The sequence below is a fragment of the Condylura cristata genome, unplaced genomic scaffold (assembly GCF_000260355.1).
Source record: "Condylura cristata isolate star-nosed mole 26May11 unplaced genomic scaffold, ConCri1.0 scaffold00041, whole genome shotgun sequence".
NCBI classification, from domain to species: Eukaryota; Metazoa; Chordata; class Mammalia; order Eulipotyphla; family Talpidae; genus Condylura; species Condylura cristata.
In genome coordinates this window covers 5970508-5986856 of record NW_004567142.1, presented here as the reverse complement: position 1 = coordinate 5986856, position 16349 = coordinate 5970508, and the positions used below count along the sequence as shown (strand labels likewise).

Sequence of the window (16349 nt, the reverse complement as noted above, 5' to 3'; positions counted from 1 at the left end):
TATTTTTTCACATACTGAGCCCCAGCAACTCTGGCCACCCCTGCCCACAAAGGCCTGAGTTTTGCCCTACTGGTTTTCGGGGACATACACTAAGACATAGTCGATCCCTGGAGGCACCACCACACTCACTGCATCCGGGAGGTGTCCACCCAAGGCACACGTGCCATCGTCTCCCGAGGAGCCGCTGCCCACAGGCTGGCCTACCGGGCCCGCACTGGCATCTGCCGGTTGCCCAGGGATGTCTAAGGATGGCTCAGGGGCCACAGACGGCACTGGCACAGAAGCGGGCTTGGCGGGGTGTCTTTCCCGCTGGACAGCACTGGTCTGGGATGTGGGGTGCCTCTCATTGGGGGGTTTCCCCCCCTCTACTGAATGTAGATATGCCTGTCGATGCTTCCGCCTGTGATGTGCCACACAAGGCTTGGAAGGAAAGGCTTTCCCACACTCAAAGCAGACACAGGGAGCCTCTCCTGCGGGGCTCCACTGGTGCAGGCGGAGCCGGTCCCTGCTGTTGAAGGCTTTCCCACAATCGCCACAGGTGTTGGGTCTCCCTGCCCTGTGAATCCTTCGGTGTGAAACGAGACTCGCCTTTGTAGTGAAGGCTTTCACACAGTCTCCGCATTTGTAGGGCTTGTCTTCCGTGTGAATTCGCTCATGGTAAATGAGACTTGTCTTGTGAGAAAAGTACATTCCGCAAACACCACACACAAAAGGAGTCCTTCCAGTGTGATGCCCGTCACGTCCCGAGCAGGAGCCGCTGCTCACAGGCTGGCCCGCCGGGCCCGCACTGGCATCTGCCAGTTGCCCAGCGATGTCTGAGTTTGGCTCAGGGGCCACAGACAGCACCGGCACAGAAGCGGGGTTGGTGGGGTACCTTTCCCGCTGGACAGCACTGGTTTGCGATGTGGGGTGCCTCTCGGTGGGTTTTTTTCCCCCCATCACCAAGTGTACATATGCCTCTCGGTGTATTCGCTTGTGATGCGCCACACAGGACGCGTAGGCAAAGGCTTTGCCACACTCACTGCAGACACAGGGAGTCTCCCCTGCGGGGCTCGACTGGTGCACGATGAGCTGGTATTTGGTAGTGCAGGCTTTCCCACACTCGCTGCAGCTGTAAGGACTCTCTCCCGTATGAGAACTCCGATGGACGTTCAGTGCATACTTTGTAGTGTATGACTTCCCACACTCGCTGCAGGCATAGGGTCTCTCTCCCGTATGAGAACTCCGATGGACGTTCAGTGCATACTTTGTAGTGTATGACTTCCCACACTCGCTGCAGGTATAGGGTCTCTCTCCTGTATGAGAACTCTGATGGACACTGAGGGCACGCTTCGAAGTATAGGACTTGCCACACTTGCTGCAGGTGTAGGGTCTCTCCCCTGTGTGAACCCTTTGATGTGAGATGAGTCTCGCCTTTACATTGAAGGCTTTCCCACACTCTGCACATTCATAGGGCTTCTCTCCTGTGTGAAGTCTTTCATGGATAACAAGACCTCTCTTATTAGAAATATGTTTCCCACAAACACTGCACACAAATGGAGTCCTTCCTGTGTGATTCCTCTCATGGGCTATGAGGCGTGCCTTCTGGCTAAAGCCTTCCCCACATTCACTGCACACATAACGTTTCTCTCCTGTGTGAATCCGCCGATGTAGAAAGAGAGTTCCCTTCTGGGTGAATCTTTTCCCACAGTCACTGCATTCATATGGCTTCTCCCCTCTATGTGTTCTCTGATGGAGAATGAGCTCAGTTGTGTGGAGAAAGATTGTGCCACAGTCAGTACAGTCATAGGTTTTTCCCCCAGTGTTTGTTTTCTGGTGGACTGAGAGCTTGTCCTTACTGCAAACAGCTTTCTCGCACACACCACACTCATGAGGCTTCTCTCCTGTGTGAAGGGTAGTGGGTATTTACTAAGGTGATTGACCAGAGGCTCCCATGACGCCCTCTCAGTTCCAATGGATTTGCAGGCATGGCCTCCAGAACTCAGGAAAGTTCTGGTTCCCAGGCGACAATCTTAACTTGAAGGGACATGCCAGAAACCCCCGAAGGAAGAATAGCGGAAGCTGCAGGACAGGCAGCACACTTGTGCATCATGACACCCCACTCTACCAGCACCTGGCAGCTTCCACAATTCCAGTGCTCCTAAACCCTGTCCTCTGGGTTTCCTAAGGATTCACTAAGCAGCCAAGATGGAGGAGGTCATCCTCTGTAGGTGACCAGGGGGCTGATTCCCCCTCGTCTTCTCCGGCCCAAGAGAGCCCCTCACTCCAAACATGGTGGGTGCCCAGGCAGTAGCCACCAGCCTGAGGCCCCCAAATCCTCCTCATTCACCTCAACCAGAGGTGGCTGAAAGGGGTTTGTGTCTGTGAGGAATGACACCCCTTCCTCTTCCTCCACTTATCACATCAGAACGGGATGCAGGTCCCGTGCCTGAACCGGACATGATGGCTGCATGTGCACAGACGCTTTCTGATGTCAAACACGCACACCCAAGGGTAAAGGCTTTTCTCCCAGGAAGAAGAGAACACCCTTCTCAGGACCCAGGAGATGGAGACCCCCCCCTCACCCCTTGAGCCTTCACAGGCGAGCAGGAACCCGGGCCCGGCCTCACCCAGGGACACCAGGTGGCTGTAGGTCTCCTGCATCACCTCCCGGTACAGGGCCTTCTGGGCGGGGGCCAGGAGCCGCCACTCCTCCCGGGTGAAGCTCACGTCCACGTCGGCGAAGGTCAGCGGGTCCTGTCACAGCACAGGGTCATGTGAGGGGCCTCGCCAGGCCATGGAAGGAACATGACACATTCCCTGCTCTGTTCACTTTATAAGCTGGATCTGTGCCTCGTGGGGCGTGTGCCTTGGAAGGCATCATGACAACGCAAATGCCCACTAACCACTGCGCACTTGGGCCTGTCTTAAGCATCTGCTCGGGTTTTCCAATGCAGGAATTGAGACCAACCTGTTATCCTGCAAAGATGTTCTCAAGAGCAGTTGCTCTTCAAGGTCCCCCGTGCCTGCCTTCCTATCACTTCCAGGAAGGACATAAACAAGTTCCCAAAGCAGAGACAGGACAGGACCTTTTACCCCCAAACCGAAATCCCCCCCCACCTCCCATCACAAAGCTAGGGCGTTAACAACCCGGTGATAACCTCTCAGGCCTGCCGTCAAGGTCTCTCCTTTCCTCAAGCCGTCCTTTTCTATCGCTCTAGAATCATGGCTGCCCTGCAGGGCAGGCTCCCAGTGCAGGGGTGCAGGTGGGCTGTCAGGGGGGGCCTGCTCCTGCGCCTGCTCAGCTCACAGGGGCATGGGAGTCCCCCCGTGTCCCAAGCCTGTGCTGGGAACCTTCGTTTCTCCTCACAGCTCGGCCTTAGTCCCGGCTGCTCAACAAAATAAACTCGGAACAAATAGAACAAAGTCAGGGAACCTCCATCGCTCTCTTGAGAACTCGCCGAGCGAGCTGCTCCCGGCGCGTCCTCTGGGTCCGTTCCACCTGCGCCCCAGCTCTCAGGCTTCGCTCAGAGGCTGACCCCCAGGCCCGGGGTTCTTCCTCCTTCCCTGGATGCTCTTGCTCCCAGGAGCCAGGACCTGTGGGTGCAGAGAACCCCATGAGCGGCCCAGTCCCTGCAGCCCGGCCGCCTGCTTCCCAGCTCCGCCGTCAGGGCCCCTGACCCCGCCTGGGCCGTGACCCGCTTCCCCGAGGACGGGGTTCTCCGGCCTCAGAGCTGAGCTTCCGGGTGGGGTGCAGGCTGCCTTCAGTGTGTGAGGGGAAGTGGGCGTCTGAGACAGGGCACGAGGGCAAGAGGCAGCCCCGCCCAGGCCTCAGGAGCAGGCCAACATCAGGCAGCTCGGTACAAGAGGGACAAGTGAGGAAACAGGAATCTGGGCGCTGCCCCTAGTGCTGGGAGTGGTTCCCCGCTTCAAACGACCTGCTCTGTGGGCTCAGGCCCAGCAGCTGGAGAACCAGGGAACTGAGAAATAGCAAAAGTATGGCCATAAGGCAACGTGACAGACACTGTTGCAGGAGGTCTTGCTGCACAAAGAACCTACATGCTGGTCTCTAAGCCAGGAGTTGGTATATGAAGCGCAAGTGCTCAGGGCCCTGGACTGAGAAGTGTATAAAGTGCTAGAAACATGAACACTGGCAAGGAAGGGCACATTCTCAGTGCCGCCCCCGGGTCCTGCAGAGAATGAAAAAAGGTCTTCAGTGCACATGTCCTGCCTCAGGAAGGAAGCGTGAGCGGTGGCGAACAGGCCCCTGGGCCTCAGCCCCCCGGAGCTAGGGGGGGTCTCCTCAGAAGTGGTGCTGGGCTGATCAGATGATGGGGCCAGTGGGAGGCTGTGCCTCCCCTCACGACATCCTCAAATATCATTTGGGGGCACACCTGTCAATCCCCAAAGCCTTGAAGACACAGGCAGAACATGGCTGGCACAAAGCGACTTTCTGTTGGAGGAACCAGAACAGAACGCTGGAACAGCTTGGTGGCTGGTCGATGGCAGTGACTGCACCCTGAGATGTGGCAGTTTCGCTCAGGCACGCCGAGGCTGATGACCGCGGTAAGCAGCGGGGTCTTCACATAGGCCTTCTGCTCTGGTCCTGGTAGGAACCTTGTCCCATGGTAACCAGGAGGTAGAACGGGACAGGGGCCAAGGCCATCAGCCCTGACTCCCTCCGTGGTGCACAGCCACGACTCCCCTCTCGCTGTGTGGCCATGGCTCTCTGGCCAAGTCCCGCAGCCCACGCACACCTCCCCGAAGCCTGAGGAAGCTCACCATGCCTGAGACAGATGAGCTAAGCCCTGGGCTACGAGTTCACCAAGCCAGCCCCGGCTCACTGCATCGGCTTCCTGTCGGCCCTGGTGTCCACCTTCCGTCCTGCCACGTAGCAGTACCTCTGGGCTGCCTGTACCTCCCCAACCCACAGAGGCACATCTGAAGCAGAAGCCAGGGAGAGAGCTCACAGCCGCATCATGCTAACTGTCCGACTGCAAACACAGTTCGTTTAAGAGTTGGGAAAGCTGCCATCTGCTCAGATGAGGAAGCCATGCCTGTTCAGCTCTGCAGCTAAAAGCACTTTCTGTACTGGAAGGCTGGTGAGACAGAAAGCCCAGAGAGAAACGGCTGAGCCCTGCAAACCCAGCACATTTACAGCAGACACATGCAGAGAACACACTTGTCCAGCCCTGGGGCAGAGGAACACTGTGCAAAGATGTGAGCCTTACAAACATGGGACAAAAGAGAAGTCTATCTTAAAAACGCAGTAAAATGCACTATGTTAAATGATGCTGCTGGCCAAGAGCTTGCTAAGCCCGCCTTCGGATGCTGGTCCCGATGGAGTAGCTGGGAAGGGATGTACCCAGCACCAGGGGAAGCTGACAGTGAGCTACTCCTGCAGATTACCCTGTAGATCTTTTAAATTAGCAAATGAATGGAATAGCTCAACCAGACCAGGAGGCCAATAAATATACACACTTGGAGTGGGCTGGAGCAAAAGAAAAAGAATTCGGGTCAACAGAGAAACCAATCAAATAGACAATTTTGGGTTTTTTGGTCATGAAAGAATATTCGGAACTTTATGTCATGAACTTGAAATGCTGGTTAAATTCCAAAGCCGGCTTCCTACCTCCTTCCAGAACATCAGGCAACACAGTAGGTGAATTTTATGTGCCCAGTATTACATACCTACTGTCTACTGAGTATAGAGAGTAGAGCCGACACCCTGAGCTCAGAATAAACTGTGAACAGTAGGATGTGATCAGAAAGTAACAACATTGAGGCAATATCACTGTCAACATGTGAGAAAGAGCCCAATCGTTCCTTATTGAAGAAGCTACGCTCCCCCAGAAGTCACCAAGCAAATGTGGCAATGTGTACCTCTGGCTACAGCTGCACCACGTGGCCCTCCCTCATGGCGCAACAGGTTAGGGCGCAGCAATGCATAGGAGCCGCAGCCTCAACTGCGGCCTGTACCCCAGTTCTGTGCGCATACATCAGTAAATCTTTTTTTAAAGAGGTGCAAGGAGAGTCCTCACCAGAGACAGAGTGGGGAGCAGAACAGGCAGATGGAGGAAGTACACTGCTGAGGGGAGCAGCGGGCGGGTCAGGAGGGGTCTGCCACACATTGTGGCTCACCTCCCGGGCTGGGTTCGAACTCGCACTGAGGCGGCTGTGGCTGGCTTGCAGTGCTGCATCCTAACTCTTTGTGCCACCAGGGAGGGTCCATTAAGTAAATCTTTAAAGAAAAAAAAACAAACTGCACCATGTCCTCAAGTCAAACACAAGCCAACAGGCGCTGCAGGGTGAAATGGGGGCCTGACAGGGGGCCACACCCCGCACTTAAAAGGAACTTAAAAAGAGACTCCACGGCAGGCCCACGCAAGAAGCGCCATAAAGGGTTTATTTACAAGAAAAGGAAATGAAAAAATGAGCACTCGGGGAAGACATGGACAGGGATAGATTGGGGAATGTGTCCACTGTGTCCCACTGTTAGCGGGCACCCCAAAGTAAACTGGGTGCCCGTCTGTGGGTCCTCACCAGCGAGCTTAAGATTCAACTGCACTGCAGACGCACAAAGGTCAATAGTGGGTTTATTTACACCGGGACAAGAAAAGGAGCCCAGGGAAAGGAGAGATACATGGTAGCTATGCGGCCTACCAGCTCCACTACCTTGGAACCCCAACAGCACACTGACAGCGGGTCAAGCGCCAGCCAGCAGCCAGCAGCCGCGAGACCGATGGCGAGCGTCTGCGCCCAACCTCCTGGGCCCAACATGTCTGCCTTTATGGCCCAAATCCCAAAATGGCGGCCGAGCCCCACCCGAGCGCTGCAGTCCTCCCTTCGGTCTTGCTGGGAGCTGGAGTCTCAGGGTCGGGAGGGAGTGAAGGCCGCAATCTGCAGTTGTTCAGGACATCCTTTCCCCCAACACTACCACTTCCACTGAGCTGAACCCCAATAGCATGGTGAGGGCCAGCTGGGCAGGTAATAGCCAAGCCCGCGGCTCAAGGCCACCCTGGGCGCGTTTGCCGCCACTCGCCACTCGCTGGTGAGGGATTATGGGACCTGTAGTCCTTGGGGGCTTGGCGTGCTTTGGCCTCCCACAAAACCTACTTGTGGGGCGTTTGGGCCATCCTTTACCACACCTGCCAGAACCACCAGGGCTTGCTGGGACTCTGGAATTGGGTTACTTCACCGGAGGGAGAAACAGGAAACAGCAGGGAGGTTCTGTCAGCAAAGCCCAGCGAATGTTGGTCCGGTAGGAAAGAGACTGTTCCTCGCTGAATGGTAAGGGGGCGCACAGGGGCTGCAAACATTTCCTGCAAAGGAATAGATATGGCACAAGTTCTGCCTGGAGGCTCAAGGAATTCTGTCAAAGATTCTGTCTTTGCCTAAACTTTGCCTAGCAGATGGCGTGGCTGCCTGAGTCGCTCGGCCCTCGGACACAACCCAGACGCAGCAAACCACGGAACGCGCCCACCGCCTCAAGCCACACACCAGCCGGGGTCGGGGCGTCCGCACGAGCCTCTGTGCACCAGCATCGGGCTATGCACCTGCTCATCAACCCGAACCCCGGGGCGGAACCCCATTCGACGGTCCACCCCGACCCCAACTTCACTAGCCCCACGTGGAGCCCGAGCCCGACCCAGGCACGCGGTGGCCGTCAGGTCCGCCCGGGCACGCGGTGGCCGTCAGACCCTCACAGGGCGATCCGCGGACACCCCGCCACCAGACGTGGGGGCCGGGCCGCCGGGGTCTTCTGACCCTTAGTCGTTTTCACCGACCCCCCTCCCAGGCTTTCCCAACCCCGCCAGTCATTGAAACCTACGGACGACAGGCGCCCAGTGACAAACCTGCAGGGGAAACAGAACAAAACAAAGCCACAGAAAACTGCCCGGGCCAAGAGCAGACGCCGACCTGATCGTCTGCAGCCCCAGGAGCGACGCAGCAGAACCCTTCCGCGACACGCTGCCGCCTGCGAGCGTCGCTCGCGTGTCGTCAGCCGACGGTGGCCGGAGAGGCTCAAGGCAACTGAGAAACGCGCAAACCTGTTCCCGCCGGGCGTCGGGAGGCCCCGCGCATGCGCCCGCCCGCGAGTCTGCGCCGTGCGTCGTGGGCCGTGGAGGCGGCCATGTTGGCACGGGCGCGCCGCGCGCCAGCGGCTGGGCTGGGGGCCCGGAGCCCGGGGTGGCGGGAAGGACGAGACGCCAGTGGATTCCTCTGATGTCCTAGAACTTCCCTCTGGCGGAAAATAAGCAGCGTCTCACAGACTCGAGCTTCACGAGGTAAATACGGGAGGCTGGGCAGGCCGGCGACTGCGGCGCTGGTAATCCGCTTCGTATTGGTGTGCGGAGGCCGAGGGAACGGGAGCGAGCAGCTGTATGTGCCCGCAGCGCTGCAGTAGCCGACAGACCACTGGACCCCAAGGGGGCAAGAAAAAGAAAAGCCCCGGCCCGGCCCGGCGGGGCCCTGCGTCCCACCAGCAGGGGGCGTCCCGGAGACGGTGCGAGCGCCGCAAAGTGCCCTGTGCCTTCAGTTCGTGGACGCTGGAGCTCTTGACCGTCAGTTTGGGGGTGACGCCACCCGCTGGCAGGGAATTGCCCCTTCCCCTTAGGATTGGAGAGCGGGTCTTAGGCTGTCCGAGCGACCCTGAAGCCGGGCCCAGCGCCGGCCTCAGACACCGGCTGGAGGTTTTGTGCACTTGCTGTGGACGTGGGATGACGTAATGTTCGCAGGTTCGGGGAGGGGTCGACTCTGGTTTCTGTGTGACGTTCGCCAGGCATGGAGGAGGCCCAGCCGGGCAGGTCTGCCTTCCCTACTTCTTTGGAAAGTCCTTCTGGAGACCTGGGGCGTTGCAGAGCGCCTCAGTCCAGGGGCACACAGTCCTCGGAAGGAACTCGGGTGCGGGGGAGACCCTTGCCTTGCCTGTGGCCGCTTCTCCATGCACACCAGCGGTGCCTGTGTTGTTTAAGGTTTGAAGCTGCCGATGGGGCCTTGTGGCCACTGTACAGCAACAGAGCACGAGCTCTTGGTTAGAGAGAAGGCGAACGCGTGCGCACGGAAACACTCCGGAGAAACGGCTTGCAGGAAGTGTTTTGGGTTTGTTTTGTTTTAAGATTTGTTTATTTATGCACACAGAACTGGGGTGCAGGTCAGAGGTGCAGGGGACGTGAGAGGATCCACCTGAGACAGCGGGGAGCAGAACAGGCCGCCTGATGACTACACTGCCAGGGGAAGCAGCAGGAGACAGGAGCGGTGTGCTGCCCATGTGGGTCAGCTCTGGGGCAGGAGATTGAACTCGTGCTGAAGAGGCTACAGCTAGCCTCCTAGTGCTGGGCTTTAACCTGTTGTGCCACCAGAGAGGGCCCAGAAGTGGTTATTAAGGACAGAAAAATTTGGGAGAAACTGGATACACTAGGAAGCTGGCTGTCATTTTGATGGAAACCGAGGCTGGGAGTTTCCCCTGGGCTTCAGGGTTAGGGGAGCATCTAAAAGACCAGTAAAAGTCTGGAGTCAAAGGCACAACCAGATCAAGAAACCCATATGAAAGTAGTTCTTCCGTAACATCCGATTAACTTTCCTCCCTTACAATCTGATGTTTCTTCACAGAACTTACCAGGCAGATATTCTATTATGTGATTACCTCAGTCTCCTTCACCTCCCTGTGGAGCCCCTCTAAGGAGACACTCAGGGACTGAGTCACTCAGCATGGACCTGGGAGTTGAGTTCTGCCCGAGGCTACACAGCCGTGTCTGTGTCTTTTGCTGTGAAGCAGGAATCACCATCTTTATTATTATTTCAAGGGAAAAACTCTGGGGAGAGGAGTTTGTTGCCAGGTGGCCTACCAAAAAGGATTGGTAGAGGAAGTGAGGGCCAAAAGGAAGTAGCAGAAGGAAATGTGCCATCAGGGATGAAGCAAAGGAACACAGTGGGCTGTTGTCCATTTGAGTCATTAAAGTATGTTTTCATTTTTGCATAGAACTGGGGTCGAGGCCAGAGGTTCAGGGGCTGAGAGGATGCACCAGAGAGAATGGGGAGAACAGCAGGATGTACTGAAATCCACTGCTGAGGGGAGCAGGAGACAGGAGAGGTCTGCTGCACCCTGTGGTCACTCCCTGGCTGGGAACTGAACGTAGGTCATGGAGGCAATAGCACTGAAACTCAACCCTTAGGCCGCCAGAGAGGCCCAAAAGTATGTTTGAGGGTTGAAAGCAAAAATAACCATTTACCCGATAGGGTTCTCAGTGTTGAACGGCGCTTGCAGTTGTGAAATCAAGCCCATCTGTGACAGGAGGACTAAAACCAAATTGGACAATTCCAAAAGCTGGAAGGACTGGAGAAGACGGGGTGACCCACTGCTGATGGGAATGTCAGTGTTTCCAGGCTTCTTGGCAAGGTTGGTGCGATTTGATCAAGTTAAACCCCCAACCTAACATACAACACCCGGGTATTCCCAAGAAACCAACTGTTCCCACACAACTGGGTCCACATGTTTCCCAGCATTTTTATTCATAATGGTGAAACACTGACAATAACTCAGATGCCCCTGAAGAGTGAAGGAAAAGAGAATATTATGTAGTAACGAAGGGGAGCTACTTACATATCCAAGAGACTAGATAGATCTTTTTTATTTTTTAAAAGATTCAATATGTATACAAGAACTGCATTACAGGCCAGAAGTGCAGGAGTCGAGGGGCAGTGAGAGAATTTACCAGACAAAGTGGGGAACAGAACAGGCCGATCTACCGAAATAACATTGCTGAGGGGAGCAGCAGGCAGGTCAGGAGAGGTTTGCCTCACCACATGGCTCCCTGGCTGGGAATCGAACTGGTGCTGCAATGGCTGCAGATAGTTGCACAGTACTGTGCTTCAACCCATTGCACCACTAGGGAGGGCCCGAGACTGGACTGATCTTGAGGACAATTGGCTGCATGGGATAAAAGCCTAGGGCCAAGATTACAGATGTGATTTTACCTCAGTGACATTTTTTTAAAGATTTATTTTTGCATACAGAACTGAGGTACAAGCCAGAGGTGCAGGAGTGGTGAGAGGATTCACCAGACAGAGCGGGGAGCAAAACAGGCAGATGGGTGAAGTACACTGCTGAGGGGAGCAGCAGGCAAGACAGGAGAGGTCTGCTGCACCCTGTGGTCACCTCCCTGGCTGGGGATCAAACGTGCGGAACAGCTGCAGCGAGCTTCGTAATGCTGCGCTTTAACCCACTGTGCCACCAGGGAGGGCCCCTCAGTGACAATCTTCAGATGACAAGTCAGAGTGAAAGTGGAGTGACAGTGGTTGCCAGGGTGAGGGGTGCTAGAAGGGGGTAAACAGGCTATTGCTCTATGTTAGTGCAATGATTCCGCATCCTAGTTGGGGTGAGCCTGACAGAAACCATCTGTGATAAAATCTCTCAGAACTCTACCAACAAAACACAAATTAACACAAACAGAAACAAGTAAGATGCAAAAAGGTCTGTAGTTTAATAGTGCCAAGGCCATTTTATTGGTTTTGATGGTACATTCTAGTTATGTAAGACATTACCACTGAAGCCGAGAAATGGTACTCAGGTACTCTGTATATTTTATAATTTGAGCCAAAGATTATTTTTAAAAAATTGGTAGACCAAAAACACTGATTCAAAAAAACACCTGCACCCCCATGTTTATTGCTGCTTTATTTACAATTGGAAAGACATGGAAACAGCCCAAATGCCCACAAGTAGATGACTGGATTAAAAAGATGTGGTACATTTACACAATGGAATATTACTCAACAATCAAAAAGACAAACACGCCTTTTGCAGCGACATGGATGGAGCTGGAAGGGATCATGCTTAGAGAAATAGCCAGAAAGAAAAGGAAAAATACCATATGGTTTCACCCATGTAGCAGGAGTATAAAGGACCAACCGGGGAGAAAATAGTAATAATAATATACAGAGAAATGTTACAGAGGTGGAATTGGGAGTGGGATCAAAAATGGGGACTGCACTGGACTGTAGTGACGGCACACGGGTGATTTGGTGATGGGAAGCCCACGGGGTTTACAATTGAGGTGGGAAAAGGCACAACATGATGTAAAAATAAGCTATTATAGGCCCTCCCTGGTGGCGCAGTGGGTTAAAGCACAGCACTAAGAAGCTAAAGCCACTTCCGCATGAGTTCGATTCCCGCCTGCCCCGGAGGTGACCACATGGCGTGGCAGACCTCTCCTGACCCGCCCGCTGCTCCCCTCAGCAGTGTACTTCGTCGATCTGCCTGTTCTGCTCCCCACTCTGTCTCTAGTGAAGCCTCTCGCCACCCCTGAGCCTCTGGCCTGTACCCCAGTTCTGTATGTACAAATAAATAAATCTTAAAAAAAAAATAAGCTATTATATTATTAAGAAGTAATAATAATAAAATCACCGAATAGAAAAAATCATATTTAAGGTGTTTTTGGGAATTACTTAATGCTTCTTATAAACCCCCCATGTGTTGGGTTGTTGATGCATATACTCCCGTTTCTGTGAAGAGAATAACCCCCATTTAGCAGCTCCCTGCCCACCTGACGTGCAGGTGCCTCTTTTCCTTTCTCCTTTCCCTAATAAAGCTGTCCTTTCGAAATGTGGAAAAAGAGAGAGGTAATAGCCCATTTTTAAATGACCAAATCAACGAGCATGTTTCAAAGTATCCTGTTCCAGAATAGCTCTCAGGTACAGTTTAGATTTGTGATGGAAAACTCAAGTGTACGACATTTCCATGACAACCTGGCATAAATTTGGATATTTTGCTGGTTACCCGATTCACGGTGCTCTTAAGTTTTGTTTCAGTGTGGGTTTATGACAAATGATGAAGCAGAATTATGCAGTCCTGCTATTCTCCTGAAAATAGAGAACTGTGGAAGAAGTTTCATTTCTAAGCAAGGTTTTCCCACAGCCATTCTATTGCTAGTGTGTCTGAGCTCACTGTTTGTATAATTACTGGGATCCCCAGGAGAGGGGTTCTCAACTCAGCCATTCTAGTCTTTCACTTCTAAGATTTATCTCAGTAGGTGCTTTTCAGACATAACGAGAAATGTTTCATTGAGACTTTCTATATTGAATGTGTCAAACTTTCTCCTGTTCATTTTGGTGTAGGATGTGAGGGCAACCCATTGATTACCCAAGGCATTCCCAGATCCTCTGCACTGTTTAAATTATTAAAACCCAGTTGCAGACTCATCTACATGGACTCTGTTCAAGTGTGCTAAAAGCACACAGATGTTCAATGAGTTCTCTAGCCATCAATATGTGTCCCCTGCATGAGTTCACTTGTATGTAATGAGTTCCCTGCCAAGAATTATGTACCTTGATTTCCACATTTTTCTTCTGGTCATTTATAATAAGGATAGACAGATGAAAGGCTACCCTCAATCACTGAATCCACGGGTGTCTCTCTTTTATAAGTTCTGTGATGTATAGTTAGTGCTGATTTCATGTTGAGCAGTATTCTCACACTGACTGCATATGTAGTTTGTCCGCTGGACAAATCCCCCGGTGGGTAATGAGACTGATAATACAGATGTATGATTTTCATCCTTAGGACATATAAAGAAGTCTATCCCACATGAAATCTCTGTCATTATACGAGACATATTTTCTTCCTGAAGGTATGATTTTGTTCATTGCATGATTAGGGTTTGTTTCATTATGAGTTCTCTGATGTGCAATGAGATTTCTCTTAGAGGAGAAGCCCTTTCCACACTCACTGCATACAATAGGTTTCTCTCCTGTATGAGTTCACTGATGAACAGTTAGATGGCTTTTCACAGAGAAGCCTTTTACTGCATTCATCACATGTATGTGGTTTTTCTCCAGTGTGAATTTGCTGATGTAAAACAAGGTCGGTTTCCATGGCAAAGGCTTTTCCACATTCACTGCATAGATAGGATTTTTCTCCTACATGAATCTGCTGATGTATGACAAGATAGCATTTCATGGTGAAGCCTTTCCCACATTCACTGCACAGAAAGGGTTTCTCTCTAGTATGAGTTTGCTGATGTACACAAGATTGCTCTTAAAGGTAAAACCTTTGCTACATTTATTGCACATATAGGGTTTTTCTCCAGTATGAGTTTGCTGATGTAACATCAGTGCACTATTCACAATGAAACCTTTCCCACATACACTGCATCTGTATGGCTTCTCTCCAGTATGTGTTCACTGATGTACAACTAGCTGACTCTTCAAGGGGAAGCCTTTCCCACATTCACTGCAGTTGTAGGGTTTCTCTCCAGTATGAGTTCGCTGGTGTACGATAAGCATACTCTTTCCAGTGAAGCATTTTCCACATTTACCACATATGTGGGATTTCTCTGATGTACAATGAGATTACTTTTTCTGGGGAAACCTTTTCCACACTTACTGCATACATAGGGTCTCTTTCCAGTATGCATTCGCTGGTGTTCAATCAGATGAATCTTCATATTGAAACCTTTTCCACATTCGTTGCATATATATGGTTTCTCTCCTGTATGAATTCTTCGATGTATGATGACATATTGCTTTGTGGTGAAGCCTTTTCCACATTTGCTGCAGGTGTAGGATTTCTCTCCTGTATGAGTTTGCTGATGTATGATGAGCATGTTCTTTCCAGTGAAGCCTTTCCCACATGCACTGCATACAAAGTGCTTCTCTTCGGTGTGATTTCGCTGATGTACAATGAGATTACTTTTCCTGGGGAAACCTTTCTCACATTCCCTGCATACATAGGGTTTCTCTCCAGTATGAATATGCTGTTGTTTAATCAGATGACACTTCACAGTGAAGACTTTTCCACAACCAGGAAATATAAGGGCCTTCTCTCTTGTATGAATTCTCTGATGTTCATTGAGCCTGGCCTTTCTGGAAAACACAAAAGCTGCATCCATAAAGTTTCTCTGCCTTATGAACTCTGATGATTAGTGAGCTGCGACATCTTACCAAAGCCTTTTCCACATTCACTGCATACATGGGTTTTCTTTATTTCATGTGCTTTCTAATGCTTAATGACTTGGAACTGATTGCTAATGAGTTTTACACTCACAGAGAATTCAACTGTAGGATGAAATCCTTCATGCTGACCATATGGAAATAATTTCCTATCTCCATTAAATTTACTAAGAGTTTTTACTTTCACAGCTTTTGCTCTGGTTGACTAAATTTGAGTTAGATTTCAAAGTTTTTATATATAACTCAAACATACCATTTTTCCTGACAGGAAAATGACTTTTACTTCGAAGACTAGTATTTCTAAATGCACTATGTCCATGGTATTGTTTCGTATCTCTTAGCATTCTCTGATTTTCCAAGTGACCCTTCAGGTGATGATCAGTGTTGCCAGTTTCTAGGAAAGGAGAGCATAATGAATTCACAAACTTTTTTTGGATTTAAGCTGTTCAAAATATTTCTTGATATTTTAAAAATATGGAATTATTTTCAGTGTTTAGTAATAACCCTATGTATAACAGTACAAAAGAAATGCCAGGTATAAACATTTCTGATTTCTTACACATTGATAGAAGCACAGTAACATCACCAAAGAAAAAAGAGGAAGAAGGTATTGTATTCATATGTTTAGGCAGTTGACGATCTGTGTAACATGACTACTTTCTAAATAGGAGCTCGCAAAACATGCAGAGAGTAAAATAGAAGTCATTGTTAGCAGTAAATGGAGGGGTTTAGTGGACTGCTATTCCACAGCATGTAGAAAGATACCAGACCAAAAGTAGAAACAGATCCAAACTGATGAGGATTTAATTTGCTCTCCAAAACTGCTGAATGGCTCCCATGTATGAGGCCCTATGCTAATGTTTAGAATATATAAAACAAACCTTATTTTCACTGAGTTTTTAATCATGTTAGGATAAACTGGATAAAAAGGCAAATATTAAGGTAGCTGGAGTGTGTTCAGTGCGGCCTGAAGGAACAGAGGAGAATGCTGGACAGCAGAGGGAACCAGGATATGTTTGTATAAAGAAATCACAAAGTCAAACGGTGGATTCACTGAGAAGATTGGTTAATAAAAAATGGTTAATAAAAAAGTTAAGAATTACTTAACAGGCCCTCCCTGGTGGCACAGTGGGTTTAAAGCACAGCACTGAGAATCTAAAGCCGCATGAGTTTGATTCCCGCCTGCCCTGGAGGTGACCACATGGCGTGGCAGACCTCTCCTGACCCGCCCGCTGCTCCCCTTAGCAGTGGACTTCATCCATCTGCCTGTTCTGTCCCCCACTCTGTCTCTGATGAAGCCTCTCACCGCCCCTGAGCCTCTGGCCTGTACCCCAGTATGCACAAATAAATAAAACTTTTTAAAAAAAAAAAAAAGAATTACTTAACAATATGACCCAAGCCATTGGGTGGGTACTAAAGCT

General features: G+C 51.1%; 2 protein-coding genes across 2 annotated transcripts in view; both read right to left on the bottom strand.

Moving 5' to 3' along the window:
* LOC101619720 (zinc finger protein 432-like) overlaps positions 1–7930 on the bottom strand; it is an 18096-nt gene extending 10166 nt beyond the window's left edge. The window contains exons 1-5 of the mRNA XM_012733574.1: positions 7900–7930; positions 7178–7301; positions 3416–3576; positions 2610–2736; positions 12–1883 (exon numbers count right to left, since the gene is read on the bottom strand). Coding sequence (XP_012589028.1) covers positions 67–1883; positions 2610–2736; positions 3416–3576; positions 7178–7298 — 2226 coding nt within the window. The 5' untranslated portion in view covers positions 7299–7301; positions 7900–7930 and the 3' untranslated portion in view covers positions 12–66. The remainder of the gene's footprint in view (positions 1–11; positions 1884–2609; positions 2737–3415; positions 3577–7177; positions 7302–7899) is intronic.
* A 4475-nt stretch (positions 7931–12405) lies between these two features.
* Positions 12406–16061, bottom strand: ZNF432 (zinc finger protein 432). Its single transcript, XM_012733609.1, is given in 3 exon segments — positions 12406–14004; positions 14007–14300; positions 14303–16061. Coding segments are annotated over 3 exon segments (1161 nt in total). The 5' UTR covers positions 14868–16061; the 3' UTR covers positions 12406–13702.
* Positions 16062–16349: the final 288 nt, after the last annotated feature.